Here is a 24,011-nt window from a genome sequence, read left to right on the forward strand (position 1 = left end):
CAGTGTGTTAAAAGTGCAAGACTCCCATTTGGGATTTTATTGGTAGAATGAGACACACAAATGTCAGACAAGCCCCTAATATAAGGGCAAAGAAACTTCTATAGTTAACGTCACTACTGAAGCTGGTTAGCTGGTGTAATCTTCCTCTTCAGATGAGCACTGTGTATACAAATGGTCTTGAAATCATCAAAATATCAAAGTGCCTTCATAGAATCTATGCTTCCGTTTTAAAAGTCTGTAATTGGCCCACTGGTGTTCTAAGGTCTAATTGTAGTTCTTGTTCTAAAGACTTACAAATATGGTATACAAACTTAAGGGAGGCCAAATCTCAGTTGTATTTAAAGCAAATCCAATGCAGCTCTCAGTTTCATGTCTCTTTAGTCCTGGCTCTGGTACTTCACAATGGGGAAACTTGCATTGCTTGGGATGGATAAATGGTTTTGACTGTAGCCACAACTTGGTCAGCTGGCATAACAGTAATAGTATAGGAAGTGGCATATTGCCCATAAGCATTATGAAAGTGAGTGAGTGGCTTCTCCATCAAGAGAAAACAAGCTGCATTGTCTGCTCTTGGGAGCATCCTGGGAGCTAGAAGGGTGGCGTTTTCTGAAATGACGTTCTCTCATTCCCCTGCTGCTTCTGCTGGGCCCTGCTTCAAAAAGTGCCTAATACTGATGTAATGGAGATTTAGGTTGGCTTAAATCACCAGATGGAATTTGGCCTGCCATTTCCAAAGTTGTGTACTATGGCTAAGATTTCTGGGAATTAAAATCCAAAACAGGCCTGTATATGTGGAAAACATTTTCTACCTGATCTGTAGAATATCTAAGATACCCACTTGACATTTTTGAGGCATGTACACAAATGAAAGGCACTATAACATCTCTTGCTTCCAGACTGCCACCTTTTGAAACATTTGATATGGTCCTCAGTGCTGAATAAAATGCCTCTTGATTAAAAAATGTTACCTTTTAGGGCCAGACCCTATTTTAGAGAAGATGATTCTAAAGCAGAAGCTTTCATTCATTAGTTCTGTTGTGTTGCACCTTGGCCACTAGCCAAACCTGCCATGACAACATTTATTTATTTATTTACTACATTTATATCCCGCTCTTCTCACCCCAAAGGGGATTCAGAGTGGCTTACAAATCAAATGAACATACAATATATTACTAGCATAGCACAATATAAGCATTAAATTACTATATTGTACTATATCATATATTATTTACCTGTTCTTTTGAAATTTTCTTAACTATTCAACATTTGGTGAATGCATCCCATTAAAATAGCAACAGACTGACATGTCAGTACATAAAGATGTTTGTTAAAAAAAACACTGCTACACATTCTTCTTTGCATTAATATTTGCTGGAGAGAGGGCAAACAAATATTCACCCAGGTTCTTGGCATAATTCTGCTTTCCCTGCTCTATGTCTTTAGCATCTATGGCAATCTGAGAGCTAACCAGCTTCCATTTTAGATTTGACTATATGAAATCTTTACCTCACAGAGCATCACCATTGTATCCCTGGAAATTTCATGATAATTTCCTTGGAGATGTTTAGAACAAAAGTGGCAATCCTGTGACCTTCAAGATAATATTGGACTGCCAAGTTGCAGTATCCATAGCTGCCATATCAGTGGGATGTGTAATTCACCGTCTGAATGGCTGCTTGAATACCATTCCTGGTTTAGGAGTGTCACAGATACTGTGCTAGAGGTCAGCAGTGTTCCTGCAATTTCCTTCATCGTGGTCCCTGTGAAATGCACACAATTGAGTCTCCTGCGCCTGCGCAGACAATTTCGGAATTCTCTAGAAGCTCTTAAAGATACATTTTTTGGCGGGGCCCCCGCCCATGCCTCCCCTGAGTATATATAGGCAGTGGGAGGAGCCACCGCCTCAGTTCCTTTTTTCTGCCGCAATAGGCAACTAGGAATTTCTCTGTGCTCTAATTGTTTAATCTAGTTTATATAATATCTCCTGGATTTGACCTCTGGACTTCCTTTGACTACTCTCTGGACTTCGATTTGGACTTTTACTTTTGCTTTCTGACGTGCGACCTCGGACCGTTTAACATCTCCACAGGCCAGTTACCTTCCTGCCTTTAAAATGGCGGCCTTGTTTAAAAAGTGCTCGCGGTGTGGCGGGAAACTCCCGGACACCAATGGTCATTCTATGTGCCTGCTCTGCCTGGGGGAGGGACATGCTGCTCGTTCCTGTTCCATTTGCCAATCATTCACCCCCCAGGCTAGGAAAAACCGCGAGACGCGCCTGAAAGCGCTGCTATACGAGCAGGCCCTCTTACCACCGGCACCTCAGGCTCCTAAAAGAGCTGCCTCCGAGCCCCCAACTTCCTTAGTAGCTCCTTCTACGGTGGCTCAGACTGCAAACTTACCTGTTGGTAGAGAGGCAGGGGACGGGGGCCCTCCTCAGAAAAAGCTTAAGCCGAAAAAGCTTAAAAGTGCAGGGGCGAAAGCCAAGAAACGCGAGACTCCAGCGGCTCCGGGGGATTTCCCCCCCCTCTCCCAAACTTCGTCAGCTTCGGGCGGCTCGGGAGAGAGAGTTAGCCCTGGGAGCAGCCAGGCTGCAATGCCTATGCCCTTACTGCTTCAGTTTGAGCCAACCGAGGCGAGTCCTCTCCCTCCAGAGCTCATCCTCGCTCCCAGCGCTCCTCCCCCATCATCGGACTTCCAAACGGAACCGGGCTACAACAACTGGCCACGCCCCCGGCGCCGACCCTGGAAAGAGAAGGAGGGAGGCCTGACGATATCATGGCCTCTGAGTCAGAGGCGGCTCCGATTTCAGCAACAGCGCCTGGAACCAGCAGGGCTCGATCTCGAGGGCGTTCTTCCTCCAGACGCAGCCAGCGCCATCATGTGCACAGAAGGCGCTATTACTCCCCATCCTCGGATTCATGGAGCTTCGAATCCGGGGATTCCAGGGGACGACGTCGATCCCCAAGCTCATCTTTTAGATCGTCGTATGGCTCCGGTTCTCCCTTCCCTTATTACTTTCATGGGATTATTTTAATGCGATGGTTCCACATTCGCTACGGCGACGGGGCCGCGCTTCGCGAAGAGACCATGGGGCACATGCTCCAAATGATCAGGGGCAATTAAGCCAGGTTACGGCCCCTGGTGTGGAACCAATCCCAAATCCTTCCCAAACAGCTACTATGACCCAGGTAGAAACAGTTCTACCCCAAGCTTCCATGCCCTCTATCCCGGCTCCCACCCCCGCCCCTAGAGCTAATGCACCTCCAACAGTAGATGCGGGGTCAGGGTCTGAATCGACTTCATCACAAGAGCCTGTGGAACCACCTGCTCCTGGAAATTTGGTTGATGCAGATGAAGGGAATGCTGTTGAAGAGATCCAAGGCTTCGCCTCTCTCATTTCATGACTGGCCAAAGCTCTGAACTTACCAGCGCCCCGAGCTCCATCCTTGGTGGACGACCCAGTTTTTTCTCAGGATCAGCAGCGAGCACCAACAACCACCCCGCTCCCTACTTTGCCTTACCTTTTGCAGCTCCTCAAGGCCCCTGACATGGCACCCTCCCTGGTTCCAGCCATTTCTAAGAGGGCTGATAATCTATATCGTATAGACCTCTCATCGGCTGAATGGTTGGGTAAACACCCTAAGCCCAATTCCATTGTTGTGGACGTCTCTCAAACTAGACCAACACAAAGATCTCAATCCGCTCCTGCGGACAGAGAGGGAAAGAAATTAGATGCCATAGGAAGAAAAATCTACACTTCAGCTGGCCTCTTCGCTCGGTTAGCTCACTATGGGGCCTATATGGGAACGTACCAAAACTACTTATGGAATAAAATCGCTCCGCTCATGGACCACCTACCTGCAGAACAGTTGCGCCTCGCCAGGGCGTTTAAACAAGAAGCATGCCAGTTAGCAGGCCTCCAAAAGGAGCTGGCCAAGCATACAGCCGATTCGGCGGGTAAGCTGTTTGCCACTTCAATCGCCCTACGTCAACATGCATGGCTTCGCTCGTCGGGTCTTTCATCCTCTGCTCGAACAGCAATTGAAGACCTTCCGTTTGATGAGTCCGGTCTGTTTAACCCTAACACCGATTCTAGCCTGGAGCGCACCCCCCAGATGTGCCAAACCGCACATAGATTTGGCTTCCCTTCTCAGTACGGGACTCAGGCGAGACAAAGGTGGTCATCCTATCCAGCTTTTCAACGGAGACGCGCTAGCCCAGCGCCTGTGAACGCGAGGCCGCGCATACCTACCCAACCGGCTTTAGCTAGAAGACCTGCATCTTCGTCCAGATGCCGTCAACAGGGTAGGAGCAGACAGTCATACGCTCCTAGGCGGCGTATTTAGCCCACTGCCGTTAAGGGCTACTGAAAGTCCTCAAAGTTTTACTTGTTGCGTTTCTCCAGTTTCAAAGTTTGCTGTTATTAGTTCTTCTTTTGGAATGAGAAGGCCTCTCCCCAATTCGCTTGCCAAGCCGAAAGCTTCAGCTCAGGCCCAACCCAATTTTAAGGACCGTCTGGCTCCTTTTGTGGATTCTTGGCGCCAAATCACAACTGACAAATGGGTCTTGGATATCATTGAGAGAGGCTATGCTATTGAGTTTGTCACCCCGCCCCCAACGGGGCAAGTTAGAGGAACGGCCTCCTCAGACCCATTATTGGAAGAAATTCGAGCTCTCCAAACCAAGGGTGCTATTCAACGACTGCACGGCCCAATCTTACAAAAATGTTTCTTTTCACGTTATTTTTTAGTTCCGAAAAAGGATGGTGGTTTACGCCCCATCCTGGACCTTCGGGATGTCAACGCTTATATCAGACCCCGAAAGTTTCGCATGGTCACCCTCCCGGTGATCCTGTCTCTCATTCGGAAAGGCGCTTGGTTCGCAACGGTGGATTTGAAAGACGCCTATTTCCACATTGGGATCAGGCCTTCTCATCGCAGATACCTTAGTTTTAAAGTTGGTCACCGTTGTTTTTGTTTCAACGTTCTCCCATTTGGGTTGTCAACCGCCCCAAGAGTTTTTACGGTGTATGGCCGTAGTTGCCGCCTTCCTCCGCCAACAGGAAATGATAGTCTTTCCCTATATTGACGACTGGCTTCTGGTGGCAGATTCCAGAGCCAGGTTGCTTGCCAATATTGACTTTACGCTATCTCTCCTGCAGGATCTCGGCTTAGTGGTCAACAGGGAAAAATTGTGCCTGTCCCCATCCCAATCGGTCCACTTTATTGGGGCCCTTATCGATTCCATCTGTCAAAAAGCCTTCTTGCCCGACGACCGCTTTATCGCCTTAAGGTCGCTGGTCCTCGAGACGTTAAGCGCCCACCGCTTGCGGGCCAGGACTATTCAATCCCTCCTGGGGCACATGGCTTCTACGACAGCCGTCACACCATTTGCCAGATTACGCATGCGCCCGTTGCAGATGTGGTTTTTGTCAGTTTTCGACGCCCTTCACGACGATCCAAAGGTCATGCTCTCCCTGCCCACCGAAGTTCGCAAATCCCTTCAATGGTGGACTCATCGACTCAATGTGCAGAAGGGTATGCCATTTCGCCAACCAAAACCATCAGCAACACTAACCACGGATTCGTCCCTTCTGGGATGGGGCGCGCACTTGGACACCCTCACAGTTCGGGGAACTTGGTCGCCGACAGAGAAAAGCCATCACATCAACTTTCTGGAGATGCTAGCGGTCCAGAAGGCCCTCAGGGCTTTCGAGTTCCCACTTTCGGGGCGTGTTGTCCGTCTACTGACAGACAACACCACGACAAAATTTTACATCAACAAACAAGGGGGAACTCGGTCCCGCAAGCTGATAAACCTAACCTTACAGATCTGGGATTGGTGCATCACCAGGGGGATACATCTGGTGGCACTTTATCTCCCCGGAAAGGACAACAAGCTAGCAGACGAGTTGAGCAGGACTCCCAGCTCCTGCCACGAATGGCGGATCCACCCGCAGATACTAGACTCAGTCTTCGCAGCATGGGGCCAACTGGCGGTGGACCTATTCGCCTCCCCCGAGAACCGCCACTGCGATCTATTCTGCGCAAGACGCCCTCCAAACACCCAGTCGGGATGTCTGGGCGACGCGTTTCTTTACACCTGGGCACCCGGGTTGCTTTACGCGTACCCACCAATCCCTCTGATAACGAGAGTCATATCGAAACTACTTCAAGACAACGCGGATTATATTCTTCTAACACCGTGGTGGCCTCGGCAACCGTGGTTCGGGCCACTTCTCCAAGCATCTCAAGGAATATTCCATCACCTACCCTTCAGGCCAGACGTCCTGACAACCCACAACGGCCTTGTCCGTCACCCGGACACTCGCTCTCTGCGCCTCACGGCATGGAGGATATGGCCTTGCTCTCAGCCCCTGTGAGAGCTATTATCGCAGCTGCACAAAAGGACTCAACAAAAAAGTCATATACTTATAAGTGGCAGCGATTCTCGGAGTTCGCTAAGCAAGCGGGTACCGATCCTTCATCGGCTCCCATTCCAGTAGTGCTTGACTTCCTTCACTCGCTTTCAAATAAAGGATTGTCCATTTCCTCGATCAAGTGCTACCTGGCAGCCATCTCTTGGTTCCGCCGTAAGGCCGGTTTACCCTCCTGCTTCGGGGACCCGTGGGTTCGTCTATTCTTGAAAGGACATAAAAATCTCTTTCCGCCTGTCTTTCCGCCAGTCCCAGCATGGAGCTTAGAGCTGGTTCTGTCCCAGATGTCCAAACCACCTTTCGAACCCGTGGCAACCATAGATTTGTGTCATCTATCCTGGAAAACAGCCTTTCTAACTGCTATCACCACAGCGAGGCGTGCCTGTGAACTCTGTGCGCTCAGGGCTGATGAGCCTTATCTCCGGTTCCACAAGGACAAGGCGGTCTTGCGGATGGACATTTCCTTCCTACCAAAGGTTGTGTCGAAGTTCCACCTGTCGCAAGACATTATACTTCCAGCCTTTTTTCAAAATCCGGTGTCACCATTGGAGCATGCGCTCCATGCCTTGGACGTACGGAGGGCTCTAGCATATTATGTGGATAGAACACGCGCTTATAGGAAATCCCCACGTTTGTTTGTAAAGTATAGACAGGATGCCATGGGCCTCCCGATAACGTCACAGCGACTCTCGGCGTGGATCGTTGCAGCAATACGCCTAGCATACAACCTCGCTGGCCGTGAACCACCGACCACATTGAAGGCGCATTCCACGAGAGCTGTGGCCACTTCGTGCGCTTTTATGAAGGGCGTTCCGTTGGAAGAGGTTTGTCGAGCAGCGACCTGGGCGACGCCCTCGACATTCGTCTCCCACTACAAGGTGGACGCTGTGTCCAGGAGAGATGGTGCATTCGGCAGAGCGGTGCTGTCTTCGTGTGTGGCATGACGCCCGCCGATCCAGGTTAGTAGCTTGCTAATCACCCAATTGTGTGCATTTCATAGGGACCACGATGAAGGAAAAATGGGTTGCTTACCTGTAACCATGTTTCTTCGAGTGGTCACCTGTGAAATCCACACAAACCCGCCCGGCCTCCCCGCAGCTCGTCATGCCCAGTCTTCAGCTGCCTCTTGCGGCTGGGGAACTGAGGCGGTGGCTCCTCCCACTGCCTATATATACTCAGGGGAGGCATGGGCGGGGCCCCCGCCAAAAAATGTATCTTTAAGAGCTTCTAGAGAATTCCGAAATTGTCTGCGCAGGCGCAGGAGACCCAATTGTGTGCATTTCACAGGTGACCACTCGAAGAAACATGGTTACAGGTAAGCAACCCATTTTTTTTATCAACAATTTGAGTGCTTCTTCCTTTGATCTCAAATATTTGGAAAGATCTACCATGCTTCCTCATTTGGATTGTAGCTACTGTAGAAAAGAGGTTGATTCTCAGTGCAGCTATCACTTAGGAACCTCCTCCTCCCTAACCTTAGAAGGGCAGAAAATGGGGTTTTCGTAACTGATGAAGGTAAGAAGAGTAAAAGTAGGCTGAAAGATCCTAACTTTTGGATTTTGAGAAGCATCACTTACGCAGCTATGCAGCTTAGCCATTGAATTATTTGCAAAGCCACAGGACAAGAGTAGTAAGGAGGTTCTCTGTTACACATTGTTAGCTGCTGTCACAATATGTCTTCCAATTCATGCTGCCACTGATAAGTGTTGTAGTAATGTAGTTTGTAACAATTCCTTCTCTGGGTTAGATGTGCTGGCATGGTTCAGCACACTGCAGAGAATACTGGATGTCACATAGCTTTAGAGATTTGGCAAGTTTTGACACTTCTGCTTCCATGCACAGAACATCTTGGCATAGGTATTTTAGTTGCTGGGAGTTTTCTGTGTTTGATCCTTGTGCTTGAGTATGCAGATCTTTCAGCAAACATGATGGTATTTCTGGTACCTTAAAGAGACATTCATTTCAGAAGGCTGCTACGTAGAATTATAACGAGTTGGCTTGGACTTCTACTTTTCACAAGTTCCTACTTTTTTTTCCTTGGGCTTTGCTGTTTCTGAGCCACCATAGCCCATTCCTCATGCCTCTTTCTTGCTGTAGATAAGCTGTGGGCAAAATGAAGTGTGAGATGTTGGACTACGGCTCCCAGAATCTCTCACCATTGATTGTGCTGGCTATGGCTGCTTGTTCAATTACATCCTTAGGGCTGCCCATGGCTCACCCTTGCAGTAGGTCTTCATCCATAAAAATATAATGTAATAATAATGTTTAGATATTGGTAAGTTCATGTTCCATTATTTGAGATCTTTAATAGATATTTGGCTGGTAAAGGTGATTGAAAATGAAGGGGTATGTGTGTAAGTAGATCTGGTTGAGTGTATATCATGCCAAATTAATGTTGCCCATTGTCATAATTTGACCAAAGGGCAACAAAGTGGGTTCATTCGCTGTCAGTCTTCTTAAGCTGCTGCTCAGCTTTCTGAGACTGAAGTAGGCAGTGCCTTCATATTCTCAACCATATCTTTATAGCCTTAAAGACTAGACAGGCACATGCTTCATTGATTCATTCATTGTTAGCAGTGATTCTTAGGAGCATAAGGAAATATAAATAGAACATTTCCCTACAGATTTCCTGCTTCCACAGCCCACAACATTCTTAGTTCTCTCACACACAATACTGTGCTTGCCTTTGGAAATCTGAGGAACATATAGGGTTACATAAAGAGCATGCCAACATTGAGTACAAAATGGTCTTTAATTGAAATCTGCAGTGCCATTACTCATCTAGCAATGTTATTACCATACAGACGTGATCTATCTTACAAGGGTGGATGTTAAAACAAGCATAGAAGACATACAGATCCAAAGTGGTAAGACATATGGCTTCACCTAAGAGACTTGAGAACTTGCCTTCCACAGGAAGAATGACAAACTGGGCTGGGAGTGTTTGGGATGGGTCAGATGTCATGCTCGCTGTGCAGTGCAACCATTTTTCAAAGGGCAGGCCCTGTGATAGCTTGATTGGGAGGGGTGAATGGAAAGAATGCAGCTATGAGAAGCTAAATGGCAACATTGGGAAATTACCTAAGAGAGGCCCAGGTTGATCCAAGAAGAAAAAGTAGTACTACTGCCCTAAGATTTAACCATCCTGACTTTCAGAAGAGATTATATCTGCAAGACTGGTGCTCTGTACAGAAGGCAAACTGTTTCTAGAGATTTCATTCTGTTTATGGTTTTAGTATGGTAGGAGTTAAATAATCATTTTGGTTGCCGGTGAGATGCCTTTTAAAAAAAATGCAAATTTCTACTTTCAAACCACTTGTCAAAAGTTGCCTATTTCTCATCTGGCTGGCAGCTGCTGTCCTAAGATGCTGACATTCCTTAAGTGCTAGCCTTTGAAAGTGGGCATTCATGCATGGGAAGCAAGTGCTATAACCCTGAATAATGATTCCATGCTAATCCATTGCAGTGCATAAGGGTTGCACCCTTATTCCTCCAGTGCCAAGGTCACTATTAGTTTTTATGTCTGTATGTGGATTAGTTATTTTACTGTGGGGGCTAAGATCACTTTGGTCTGCTCTGTTCACAACAAGGCTCACAATAACCCATGTCCTTCAGATTCTTTTAAAGACATGTGACATGTTTCATGGTACCCAGAAGATGTGTCTGACCTCTAACATTGAAGTGGAAAGTACTTTCCACAGCATGAAAATGGTGAATGAAAAACAGTAGCATGGCCTTGTATCGTGTAACCTGCCAGAACCTGGAATCTCTTTTTGTTTTAAGGATCTAAGAACTGCTTTGGGTGGGGCTGATCAACAGTTTGCCCTGTCTTATTTGTCTTCAACACAGCACCCACAAAAGCAGAGCACCTCCTCATGAAGACTAGTCCAAATGGTATTCTACTTGTCCAGTGGATCTGATGGCATGAGAGGCCACGTAAGCACTGGATATATTTGCCTTCAACTCTAGATGTATTCAGTGAATACACAAAGCTAGTATCTCTAGAGAACTAGCTAAGCACAGATTAATACCTTTATTGTTGAAGGCATTAAACACAGCAAATCCTTTTATAATCTACTTTCTCTCTACACACAATTTGATCAGAAAAATATTAAAATGTCATGCCTTTATCACTGAGAATTTGGCCCTAAAATATGACATATTTTGACATAGACTCATAAAAGAGCCATTCTTAAGAAAATGGGAGAGGAAAATAAAGTATATAGCAGTAAGTTTAGGACTAGTTTTTATTGTCTCATGAGCTTTTGTGATAAAACCTACTTTTTAGATGCAATTCCTACATCACTCAGTATGCCCACCACCCTAGTGATACTGCATCCAAAAAGGTTGGTTTGTGTCCATGATAGCTCATGTGAATTAAAAGTTGTAATGCTGTTGGCATGTTTCCTTCCCTCCCTCCTTTCTTTTTATGTTGCAAGAAACCTAATAGGGCTGTTTGGAAAGCAGTCGAAATTGTGGTTAGCTTTTAGGGGGCTTGCACTAAGCTGTATGAACACAGCTAAGATAGATCAAATTCTATGCAAAGGAACGCTCTGACTAGTACATATATACATGATTTTCCTAACTCCCATAATTTATTCTGTTTGGAATTACAGTAGAGTCTCACTTATCCAACATTCGCTTATCCAATGTTCTGGATTATCCAACGCAGTCGGCCTTTTAGTAGTCAATGTTTTTGTAGTCAATCTTTTCAATCCATTGGTGCTGAATTCGTAAGTACAGTAATTACTACATAACATTCTGTGTATTCAACTGCTTTTTCTGTCAAATTTGTTGTAAAACATGGTGTTTTGGTGCTTAATTTGTAAAATCATAATGTAATCTGATGTTTAATAGGCTTTTCCTTAATCCCTCCTTATTATCCAACATATTCGCTTATCCAACGTTCTGCTGGCCTGTTTATGTTGGATAAGTGAAACTACTGTAGTTATGCGAGTGGGGCATGGAACTAGAATGATGTTTTTTTTTATTTTCTAATAGATTTTATGCAAATCATTACTGCCTTGCACTAGGTGAGCCATGCGTTTAAGCAAAAATGAGAAATGAAAATATGAAATAGTCACAATAGGACGTGTTTGATTTTGTTGAATTGACTTCAAGGCTCGTATCAAGGCCCATCCCCTGCCTGCTTAGATGTGCTATATGCTTTCACTCCCTGTTTACACCGTCTGCTGTGTGGACACAACAGCCCAGCAGGTGGCCATGACTCAAGCTGCAACATGGCTGCCTGTATTTGGTCATGGATAAGGGAGACTTTGTGTAGTGGTTCCCTTTCACCCCCGGTGATGCATTGGGTTAAACCCTTGTGCCGGCAGGACTGCTGATCGACAGGTCTGCGGTTCGAATGTGGGGAGAGCAGATGAGCTCCCCCTGTCAGCTCCAGCTCTCCATGTGGGGACATGAGAGAAACCTCCCACAAGGATGGTAAAACATCAAATATCTGGGCATCCCCTGGGCAACATTGTTGCAGACAGCCAATTCTTTCACACCAGAAGCGACTTACAGTCGCTTGCCTTGGAAACATGCCTTCCTTTTGTGTAAAAGTTCAGCAAAGGTAACTTAACTCAACCATTTCTGAAGGCTGTGGTATGTGGACATCTTTATTCACCCTCTAGAAAAAACGGTGGCACTTGAACTAACTGCAGCCACAAGGGATCAGAAGGTTGGAAATACTGAATAACCTCTCCCATCTCAGTCTTTGTTTTCTGGAAACTATCTCACAATTGAGAATGTATTGTGGAGGGAAAATTACATTTGCTGGAGGCCCAGATATTGCTAATTCTGTCCTGCTTTTTGGCTTGGGAAATAACTTCCTAGAAAATATCACATCACTTCAGGAACAACAGTAGAAGCACCCTGTGGCTTCAGGCGCTATGGTGCCTTACTTCACGCTCACCCCCAATCTAGCACCATGAACTCTGATTGGTGGCTAACCTCAAATCTTCCTGAATAGAATTGTCAAGCAACTTTCCTCCACAGCTGGTCTACCTGTGCTCTGATGGACTGCAAGTGTTTCAGCCATTGCAAAACACAGATCTTAGCATTACTACTCGGGACGGGTGCAATCTTTCCCAGTGCTGCTTTCTTTGGGAAGGGAGTATTGGTGGTTGTGCATTGAAACTAACTTTTTGGGGAAGCAGTATCTGCCTTGGCACCTAAAGTGAGCCCTATCTGCTTGTGGGCTGCCAGGAATTAGCACCGGGACATGCATCTGCCTATGTTTGATCAGTGCAGGTTTTAACATTTGAGTCAAGCACTCATCTGAGGTTAAACATGGAACTCTCCCTGCTTGCGTTGAACTTTGGAAACCATGGATGGATACAAAAAATGAGAGGACCCTGGCTGAGAATGAAAAAAAAAGCATAGCTATATTCTGTGAATCCCAACAAATAGCAGGCTTGGTGCCCCTTCCATATTAACTAGTGTGAGAAACATACAGAAGTACCTTTTATGTTTCAGTGCTGTTCTGATATGGGAAGAGAGAGGACTTGGAAAGGAAAGGGGTGAGATTGAGATTGGATCACGCTCCCTACCCCATTACCTCCCTGGATTGGATTAAATTGGGCCTTGGCATTTTTGCGCACAGGCCAATGAGCAAAGGTCCCAGCCTATGTAAGGGAATTCATTTGAAAACCTTTCCTCTCTTCCTTGAGCAGAAGCTGACACACCAGCACAACTTGTGTTGTGCTAGCCAAAGTGACCCTACAGCAGAGTAGGCAGGTTTATCTTTCAGGGAGGCTTTGTTCCCTACTTCCAAAGGTATGGCCCACAGACTGCTTTCGAACAAATGATGGAAATGCTACAGTTAACCCTCAAGTGATCACTTTTTACTACATCCTGCCACCTTACATTGATTTTTATGTCAGGAAAGGGCTTTTCTGAGCACTCTGATGCATAAACTGATTTTAAGCCTCACATCTCTGGGGTATCTCAAACACAAATTGGCGACAAATGTCAAAGGGAACAAAACATCTTTCTCCTAAACCAAGATCTTCACCTGAGAAACCAAGAGGAAAGGAGATTTTCCCCCCTGCAAGTGTAAAACCTGAGGGTGTCCCCTTTCTCCTTTTAAGCAATTTTCAGAAGTTCAGGCAAAAGCAGAGTCAGCATTACCAACATCCCTGCTCTCTACCTCTTGCGTGCTCCTCTGCTGCCCCCTTTGTCCCCTTCCTCTCCCCCCATTGCCCCACCCCACCACCCCTCAACCACAAAAACCCACCTGACAGGGACACACATTAAGTGCAAATGTAAACATTCTTCATTATAAATAAAGAAAACCAATAAATAAATAAATAAAAAGTGCAGTGCATGTTGGTGCCAGCAGACAGCAGAATGGAGCTGTTTTTCCCATCCCAACATTGTGATGGGCCACGTTGAGTGTATATACATGTGTGGTGGTTGTGCGTGCATATATCTACACCTGCCCACACTCACCCAGTAGAGTTGAGTGCTGGAAGGTGAGGGATGGGAGCGGATGCTGTAGTTTTTGAGCTCTGAGCCCCATTCCCAAGAACTGAAGCGTGTGTATGTGTGTGTTGGGAAGAAGACCGGTTGTTGCACTCTGGCTTTGGTTGTGCGAAGGGCTACAAGGGAGGAATGAGAAAGACTTATTTTTCACGCTGTGGCTTAGTGGAACACGAGGAAGGGGGAGTTTCCATGCTGACTGTGGCCCAAACATGCATTAAGTCCCTCTCAGAGACAGTCTGGCTGAGGCCCAGGATACACACCCTCTATCCAAGATGTGGCAAAGCGCTTTGGAGCCCTGTTGATGCATGTTGCCACTTCCTCTAGGAGACAAAAACACCAGGTTTCCAGCCAAACACTTCTCAATCAATCTCTCTCTGCTCCTTGGACCTATTGGTGGATCCTGGTAGAACAGGTGGGTCCTTTGGAGCTCACAACATTCGGGACTTGAGGAAGCAGAGAAGAAGGGACCAATTCCTCCCGGCGTAGGGCACAAGCTGTTCTGCTGAGTTGCAAGGGCAATGGCTACAGGTTGGTTGGTTCTGTGTTCATTTGTTCTGTGTCTTCAGCTGCCCCGAGTGAAAACAGCAAGCCCCGATGGCAGGGCATGGTCCTCTACACCCACACACGCATACCCAACCAGTCCGAGAGAATGCAGGAACCGAGGAAGTGAAGGAGGGGAGGGAGATGATGAGGTGTGCTGGCTCTCCTTCCAGAGATTATGCGATAATATAGATTTATATAGATCTTTATAGATTATTTATATAAATATCTGGGGAGGCGGTGTTGGTGCAGGGAGGTGGAGGAAGGGAGGGGGTCTGTACAACCTGGGGAAAGGAAAGCCGAGCAGGTGAGATCACAAATTGGGCATGTCTGGAAGTCTCTGCACCTCTCCACTGCCTGAATGGTCCAGTTCGGCAATGTCGCAGTCAGAATCCTCATAGGCAGTAGGGTCCTGGGATGAGAAAGAACAAGAGACTGGTTGGAGAAGAAGAAAAATCAGTAAGATCTACCTCATCCCTCAAATATCACATGTGAGCAGAAGGTTAACAACCAACCCAAAAAAATGGGTCAACTTATCTACAGGTCATGAGGAACTCCTGGTGGCACAGCGTGTTAAAGCGCTGAGCTGTTGAACTTGCGAACCGAAAGGTCGCAGGTTCGAACCTGGGGAGTGGAGTGAGCACCCGCTGTTAGCCTGAGCTTCTGCCAACCTAGCAGTTCGAAAACATGTAAATGTGAGTAGATCAATAGGTACCGCTCTGGCAGGAAGGTAACTGCGCTCCATGCAGTCAGGCCAGCCACATGACCTTGGAGGTGTCTATGGACAACACCGGGTCTTTGGCTTAGAAATGGAGATGAGCACCAAACCCCAGAGTTGGACACAACGACTTAATGTAGGGGAAAACCTTTATCTTTACCTATCTACAGGTCAATTTGAGCACTTCATCCTAACTCTTATCCAAAAAGGAACCATCTCCTTCTTTAAGTACACTGGCAAAATGAGAGAGCTTATTCCATCCTGGGATAACATTAAATAAGCACTGACCTGACTGTTCTGTCTTTTTGAATGCCTGGGAGGGGAAATCGCAGCAATGGCTGGGAGAACTTGCCCCTGAGATGGCAATAGGTCCTCTTCTCTCTCCAAAGAATTACCCTCAACTTCTTCATGGGTCATATCAAAATCCATAATTTTAGTCCCCAAAGTGCCCTCAATATATATGAGGTTGACCTATACGTGAGTATTTACAGCACGTCCAGTCATCTCCAGTCTCAGAGGCCTCTAAAAACCAGTTGCTGGGGAATGCCATAGAGAAGGTGCTGTTGCTCTCCTGCCCCTGGGCCTCCCAGAGATATCCTTGTGGAAACAAAGACTAAAAGGGGCAACATCCAGCCTTCCAGATATTGCTGGAGTCCACACCAAGTATCCCTCCCCTGAACATGGTTGGAAAGCAGAGAAGTCCTTGCTGGTTCATACACCATGCTTTAAAAGTAAAGGTTCTGTACTGAGAAAAGCTGAAAACAGAACCTTATACATTATGTAGATAAAACACTTCTCCTGCTTGAATGCTTACACTGCATAATTTATTTCACTTCTACAAGTCATGGGCGAAAAGGTATTTGGGACACACACTTTGTGTTCTTTTGGCCACTGGAAATCCTCTTCAGCTCCTTTTGTTTTGTTAATTTTCACTTGAAATTGTCCATATACAATTGTCCCATTTAGTCTGGGAGCTGCAAATTTCAACATTTAAAACAAAAAATGGCAGGCAATTCCCTCAAGGTGGGGAATTCCACTTCTATATTTGCTAATAACACCAACTAGCTAGATAACAAATGCATCCTTAGTTATTGGAGTCCAACTACCACCATCCTTCACAAATGGCTATGCTGGTTGCAGGTGAAAGTTGCAGTCAGGCAGGATCTGGAAGGCCACAAATTGCCCATGCTTGCTATATAGCCATTATAATACAGTAGAGTCTCACTTATCCAACATAAACGGGCCGGCAAAACGTTGGATAAGCGAATATGTTGGATAATAAGGCGAGATTAAGGAGAAGCCTATTAAACATCAAATTAGGTTATGATTTTACAAATTAAGCACCAAAACATCATGTTATACAACAAATTTGACAGAAAAAGTAGTTCAATATGCAGTAACACTACGTAGTAATTACTGTATTTACGAATTTAGCACCAAAATATCACAATGTATTGAAAACATTGACTCCAAAAATGCTTTGGATAATCCAGAACGTTGGATAAGTGAATGTTGGATAAATGAGACTCTACTGTAATAATAATAAAAAGGCCTGCAATGTATATATGGTAGTGTATGTAGGTAATGTATGAGTGGATTTCAGTTGCATTAAGATCTGGAACTATTGCCCAGATGTCTCTTCCAAATCTCCAGGTTGGCCACATTCACTACCTCAGTTATTCCTGGGAAAAATAAAGCCGACCCATTGCCTCAAAGAAACCTTGGCAATCCCCCAGATTCTCCCTTTGCACCCACCTCCCCTCCATTCTGCTCAGCACTGAGTTGGCGTTTGACAAGACGGATGGCCGCCTCCTTTTCAGACAGCCCATCCGAGTGACCCAGGATATCGTCATCTGAGCGCTCTGCGTCCAGCCGCTCGTCTGTATTGGTGCTGGCCACGTCTGGTGTGCCACCGCTGTGGGAAGCCGTGGTGCCCTCGCTGGCAGTGCCCTCTTCGCCATCCGCATCGGAGAAATTCTCAGAGCTGAAAGTAGAGAGTGACTGCCGCTTGCTCATGGCCTGAGGCCACCTGGTCAGATGTGGAGAGGAAAAGAAGGCTGTTAGCTTGGAAGTCCCGGCAACCCACACTCAACTTTCTGAGACGACAGGACAATGACAACCCCATTGCCCAGAAAGGGCAGCAGCACCAAAGAACAGGGCCCATCCAATGTGGCTGTCATTGCACAGAACCACAACAGCACATCCAAATTCAGAGGGAAGGCCACAAAACTACCCAAGCCACAACCACCTCAATTCAGCTACTCAGTTGCCACCTCCTTTTTCTCTCCAGTGCTCTTCATTGGGTGGGGAAAAAACCTCTCTTATCCAGGTATCCAGTGAGGGCAGCTAAATCCAGATTAGGATATTCTTCTTCCCTGTCCCATTGGTCTTCCCCGTGTGGCATATGCAGGACTCAGAGGAACTTCCATGTGAAACATGGTCAACAATGAGAGAAGATATAAGGATGCCCTCTTCCACTGCTTGCCAAAGGCCAAGGGAGAATGACCTGCAAATGGGTACATGCTTTGGGGAGGGAATCCCTCAATGTCTCATAGATGACATACAGTTCCTTTGTGGGCTGATTAGATCCATGAGCCAGAGCTTCCTTGACTAATGGCACCACTGAGACCCAGAGGATCTCCTAGATGACATCTAGCTCTGCCTTTATGCCTACAACACCCTTTATTCTGAAGCAAGATGGGCCAAAAGTGGCAAAGGTGATTTTGCAGGCAGCTAGCCATCCAAATCTATGATAGCCCCTTACTCTGAAGATTCCATATATTATAATAATAATAATAATAATAATAATAATAATAATAATAATAATAATAATGGGATCACAAGCCCGAAAAAGTTACGGAGAATGAACATGTCAAACTACTCTGGGACTTCCGAATTCAGACAGACAGAGTTTTGGAGCACAATACTCCTGACCTTACGATTGTGTTAAAAAACAAAGTATGGATTGTTGATGTTGCAATCCCAGGTGACAGCAGGATTGAGGAGAAACAACTGGAAAAGCTGACACAATATGAGGATTTAAAGATCAAATTACAAAGACTCTGGCACAAGCCAGTCAAGGTGGTCCCAGTGGTGATCGGCACACTGGGTGCAGTGCCTAAAGATCTAGGCCTGCAGTTAAACACAGTCGGCGCTGACAAAATTACCACCTACCAGCTGCAGAAGGCCACCTTACTGGGATCTGCACACATTATTTGCTGATACATCACACAGTCCAAGACACTTGGGAAGTGTCCGACGTGTGATCCAATACAACAGCCAGCAGAGTGTGTGCTGTGGACTCATTTTGTTGTGTTTCAAATAATAATAATAATAATACTTTATTTCTATTCCCTTATTCTCACCAAAGGGACTCAAGGCGGATTCAAATATACAATGGCAATACCAAAACCAGAATTTGTATGATCATGGTTATTCCTGATTATTTCATGCAAATTGTCCTGAAACAAATGTGGATTTCCTAAATAATGAGTGTAAACCTAGAATGAAACTACAAGGAAATATTTATGCTTCTGTCAACAAAAGAGCAGTTGATCGAGATATTGCATCTTAAACCAATGGGCAGTAAATGTATTACATAGAATAATAGTATTGGAAGAGACCATATGGGCCATCTAATCCAACCCCCTGCCATGCAGGAAAAGCACAATCAAAGCACCCTCAAAAGATGGCCATCCAGTCTCTCTTTAAAAGTCTCTAAGGAAGGAGCTTCCACCATACTCCGAGGCAGAGAGTTCCACTGTTGAACAGCTTGAATAGTCAGGAAATTTTTAATGTTCATGTGGAATCTCCTTTCTTGTAATTTGAACCCATTGCTCCAAGTCCTAGTTTCCAGGGCAGCAGAAAACAAATCTGCTCCTTCCTCCTTATGACATCTTTTCACATATTTATATATGGCTATCATGTCTCCTCTGACCTTCTCTTCTGCAGGCTAAACATCCCCAGCTCTTTAAGACAATCTTCCTAGGGATTCATGGTCTCCAGACCTTTGATCATTTTAGTTGCCCTCCTCTGGACACCTTCCAGCTTGTCAATATCTCTTTTAAATTGTGGTGCCCAGAATTGGCCACATGCACCTCACCCTCCAATTTTTCATGAATGAAAAATAGTATGTATATAACTAAGCAACAGAAGGTGAGGTCAAGATGGCAAAGGTATTAATAAGGTGAAAGGGAAAGGAGAGACTACAATGGTTTGCTTTTGCCTGAACCTGCTGGGAAATGGGAGATTTCACTCTCATCCTCTCCTACCCAGTTTTCAGCAATTGAAGGATACAGAGGACAAAACGGGGAGGGAGGAAAGAAACTGGGGTATTCAACAAGCAATTAAAAGTAGGATTGGGGGCCGGGCTGTGGCGCAGCTGGCTAGTAACCAGCTGCTATAAATCACTACTGACCGAGACGTCATGAGTTCGAAGCCCGGGTCGGGTTAAGCCTCCGACCATTAATAGCCCCGGCTTGCCATTGACCTATGCAGCTCCAAAAGACAGTTGCACCTGTCAATTAGGGAAATTTAGGGACGCTTTATGCGGGAGGCTAATTTACAACATCATAAAACTGCCAGCAAAACACGAGGAAAGGAATGAGGAAGTACAGCCACTACTGGACGGTGAAGCAACAGCTCCCCCTGTGGCCGGAATCGTGAAGCTGGAAAAATGTTTTTAAAAAATGCCTCTGTCTAATGTATGTTGTTTGTCTGTTGGCATTGAATGTTTGCCATATATGTGTTCATTGTAATCCACCCTGAATCCCCTTCGGGGTGAGAAGGGCGGGATATAAATACTGTAAATAAATAAATAATTACAAAGGATTTCATTCATCAGGAATGTCCTTGCCAAAATGGGACAGTTGTAAGGTGTGGTGCTCAAGTCTGGATTTACTTCATTTATTTCTCAGAAATCGTCCATGATGGAGCTCAAGGCATTTTTCATGGGCTCGTGAATGCTCCTTAAATGGAAAAATATGGCCGCAATGCCAGTTTGAGCTAATATATTATTTAGCATTTCCCCGCACAGGCAGCAAGCGTTTAGTTAAAAGAATTTGTTGAATAATTTGTGCAGCGTTTGGAGAAACGGATGACCCAGTTTGTGAGGAGAACTCTGCCAAATGCTGTCTACACCTATGGTGCAAAATAAACAAGAGGAATGATGACTGCATATCCATCACTGTACTCAAGAACTGCACCCAAAATGAAGAAAAAATGGAAGAGACTCAGCTCTAAAACCTTTAGCTCTACATGCTCAATAAGGCATGCTGCAAGTGCTTGAGACTCACCTTTGCCGGAGTGGAAGCTCGACTTCACTGTCCACCTCCCCTTCCTCCTCCTCTGAGGAGACCCCACGCTTCTAAGGAAAGAGGAAGAAAGAAGACGCTATCTCATTATTGTTGCCAAGGGAGAATGAAACTCCAATCCACCATCCATGATTTTCAAATGACACTCTACTAACAGGAATTCTTTTGTCAACATGTTTAGCACTGTTGGATTTATGAGCCTAAATCTGAATTCACGCAGGCACAGCAGTTGGAACTGAATGTACCCAGACTGGCTGAACAGTACATATCCTCTAACTGTCCCGATTTGGCAGGGAATATCCCACTTAATACTCTCTCTTTCCATTCTTAGCCGATTTGAAAATGTCTCAGTTTCCTTCTTCTCTTTTGACTTTCTCCCTTTGTCCTTTCATAGGACGGACAGGAGGGGACAGGCTTTTGCCCTTTCTGTTAGTGTCACAAGGTTTTGTCCTTTCTGTTAGTGTCACAAGGTTTTGTCCTTTCTGTTCAACATCTTTATTAATGACTTAGATGAAGGGCTAGAAGGCACGATCATCAGGTTTGCAGACGACACCAAATTGGAAGGGATAGCTAACACTCCAGAAGACAGGAGAAGAATTCAAAACGATCTTCACACATTAGAGAGAAGGGCTGAAACTAATAAAATGAAGTTCAACAGGGACAAATGCAAGATACTCCACTTATCATCATCATCATCATCATCATCATCATTTAATTACTTATTAATCGCCCTCCATCCAAGATGCTCTAGGCGATTTACAAGATAAAATTGTAAAGGATAAAAATACATACATACAAATATTGATAAAATTAACATAGATTAAAAGCTCTAGTAAAGAGCCAGGTCTTGAGTGCTAGGGTAAAAGGCCCTAACTCACGTATGGCTCTCATATAGGGCGGCAAGGCATTCCATAAGGCAGGGGCAGAAATAGAAAAAGCTCTGCGTCTGGTCCTTTCCAAGTGCACTTCTCTAGGACCTGGTACATGAAGTAAGTCGCGTTGGGATGGTCGTTGCGACCTCCGATGATGGGAGAAGGAGAGATGGTCCCTAAGGTACGATGGGCCCTGGCCGTAAAGAGTTTTAAAGGTCAGAACTAGCATCTTATATAGACCACGGTAATCAGTTGGAAGCCAATGCAGATGCTGCAGCACTGGTGTTATATGGCATTTCATGGGTGTTCTTGTGAGTAGCCTGGCTGCCGCATTCTGAACAATACAGAGCTTTCGGGTCGTGGACATTGGAAGGCCAACATACAGGGTGTTGCAATAGTCTAGCCTAGATGTGACCGTGGCATGGATGACGGTTGTCAGAGCCTCATCAGATAGATAGGGTGCCAGTTGCCTCGCTTGTCGTAGATGGAAAAAGGCCTGTTTGCTAGCAGCAGCGACTTAGGCAGACAAAATGAAATGCAAAGATACAGAATGGGGGATGCCAGGCTTGACAGCAGTACGTGTGAAAAAGATCTTGGAGTCCTCATGGACAACAAGTTAAACATGAGCAAAAAAAAAAATTGGGATTTTGGCCTGCATAAATAGGAGTATAGTGTCTAGATGCAGGGAAGTCATGCTCCCCCTCTATTCTGCCTTGGTCAGACCACACCTGGAATACTGCATCCAGTTCTGGGCACCACAGTTGAAGGAATATGTTGACAAGCTGGAAAGTGTCCAGAGGAGGGCAACTAAAATGATCAAGGGTCTGGAGAACAATTCCTATGAGGAGCGGCTTAAAGAACTGGGCATGTTTAGCCTGCAGAAGAGAAGGCTGAGAGGAGACATGATGGTCCTGTATAAATATGTGAGGGGAAGTCATAGAGAGGAGGAAACAAGATTGTTTTCTGCTGCTCTGGAAATTAGGACGCGGAACAATGGCTTCAAACTACAGGAAAGTTTGAATGTTCAGTTACCTGAACATTAGGAAGAACTTCCTCACTGTGAGAGCCATTCAGCAGTGGAACTCTCTGCACCAGAGTGTGGTGGAGGCTCCTTCTTTGAAGGCTTTTAAGCAGAAGCTGAATGGCCATCTGTCAGGGATGCTTTGAATGAGATTTTCCTGCTTCTTGACAGGGGGTTGGACTGGATGGACCGTGAGATCTCCTCCAACTCTGATTCTTTGATTCTAAAAATAAACTGCTGCTGCCTCCCTTAGCTTGTATCTTTTCCCACATTCATAACATTTGCCACCTTGATTGAATCTTTTGTCATCTCGATCGGCACTTGGCTACATCGGTCGATGTTTTCAACTGTGAAGTGTTGGAAGGCATGCCACACCAATCAGTCCCACCTCACTTCCCAACCTGAACCTAATTAGCAGAATCTGATATCACTAATGAGGACTAATTAGGGCTACATGCACACAGCCCTGTCTGGTGGTTAAGCCAAGAGGGCAATTGTACAAACAGCAACTTGTTCAAAGAGCATCTGTCTCCCTAGCTGCTTTTTCTGTGAGTGTGGGAGTGCATCTGATTAAGAAGAGGAAGCTGAAAAAAATGTGCAGGAACTGAATTTAGCCAGCAATGCTGCTCCTTTAGGCCCTTTCTACACAGCCATATAAAATCCACATTGAATTGGATTATATGGCAGTGTTCCGTCCCCCAGGACGATGGTTTGCCTTACCTATTGGTCGTTTGTTTGCTTTCCCTCCTTTACATTTTGTTTGAGCCTCTGGCTGCAAAAGCCTAGGAAAAGTGGCTTGGAATCTGCAAGAGCTGGCTGCAGTTTTCTTTGCAGTGATTGGTCAAAGAGTGCAACATCTTAGGACCGCCCTTTTTACCAGGGTCTAGTCTCCATTTTGGAGCTTCATTCTGGCTATAGTCTTCCAACGTGCTGGAGCTGTGCAAGGCTAACTGGGACAAATCATCCTCAAAACCAGGCCAATCTAAGCCTATCCAAATTAGATAAGTATTGAATTATATTGATCTGGAATAGGAAATCTAGTTAGAGGAGCAGAGTTATTCCATCGCTTCTAGAACTAATCTTTGCTGTAAAGATAGGGAAGGAAAGAGTTTCTCCTTCTAATATAGGCAGCGTGATTAGGGTATAGTGGTTTTATAATCACCTTTGCCTTCTGGAACCAGGGATAATTCTGTGACTAAAACCTATAGAAATTTGTTTCATTTTCTGCAACTTTAAGATCTGTGCCAGGTTTACAACCTTGTATGAATAAACATCCTTTTTTGAAGTTATCCAGACTCAGTCGTTCAATATCTATAGGACAGCTTATAGGGATTTGCAGTTCGCCCGGATAAAGGACAGCACGTTTCAGTTTTATAGTTTTTTACTGTCCGGCGGACGGCACAGGCAGTGTGGACTCAGATAATCCAGTTCAAAGCAGATATTGTGGATTATCTGCCTTGATATTCTGGGTTATATGGCTGTGTGGAAAGCCCCTTAGAATTCATTGAGAGTTTCTTCTTCTTTTTATTTTATTTTTGCAAAGCCCCCTTAAGAGCTGAAGCCCAAGGGACAAAAACATCTTGACATTTTGTTTCTGCTCTGGCATATCTGCTGGCCTCAAATC

At 45.5% G+C, this 24,011-nt stretch overlaps 1 protein-coding gene across 2 annotated transcripts in view; it reads right to left on the reverse strand.

Annotated features, from left to right (window-relative positions):
* Positions 1 to 9,169: 9,169 nt before the first annotated feature.
* map3k12 (mitogen-activated protein kinase kinase kinase 12) overlaps positions 9,170 to 24,011 on the reverse strand; it is a 169,269-nt gene continuing 154,427 nt past the window's right edge. For both annotated transcript variants that reach the window (XM_062971603.1, XM_062971604.1), the window contains 3 exons: positions 20,477 to 20,547; positions 16,938 to 17,211; positions 9,170 to 14,876 (listed from right to left, as the gene is read on the reverse strand). In XM_062971603.1, the coding sequence (XP_062827673.1) occupies positions 14,778 to 14,876; positions 16,938 to 17,211; positions 20,477 to 20,547 (444 nt within the window). In that variant the 3' untranslated portion in view covers positions 9,170 to 14,777. The remainder of the gene's footprint in view (positions 14,877 to 16,937; positions 17,212 to 20,476; positions 20,548 to 24,011) is intronic.

This window comes from Anolis carolinensis, chromosome 2 (genome assembly GCF_035594765.1).
Source record: "Anolis carolinensis isolate JA03-04 chromosome 2, rAnoCar3.1.pri, whole genome shotgun sequence".
Classification (NCBI taxonomy): domain Eukaryota; kingdom Metazoa; phylum Chordata; class Lepidosauria; order Squamata; family Dactyloidae; genus Anolis; species Anolis carolinensis.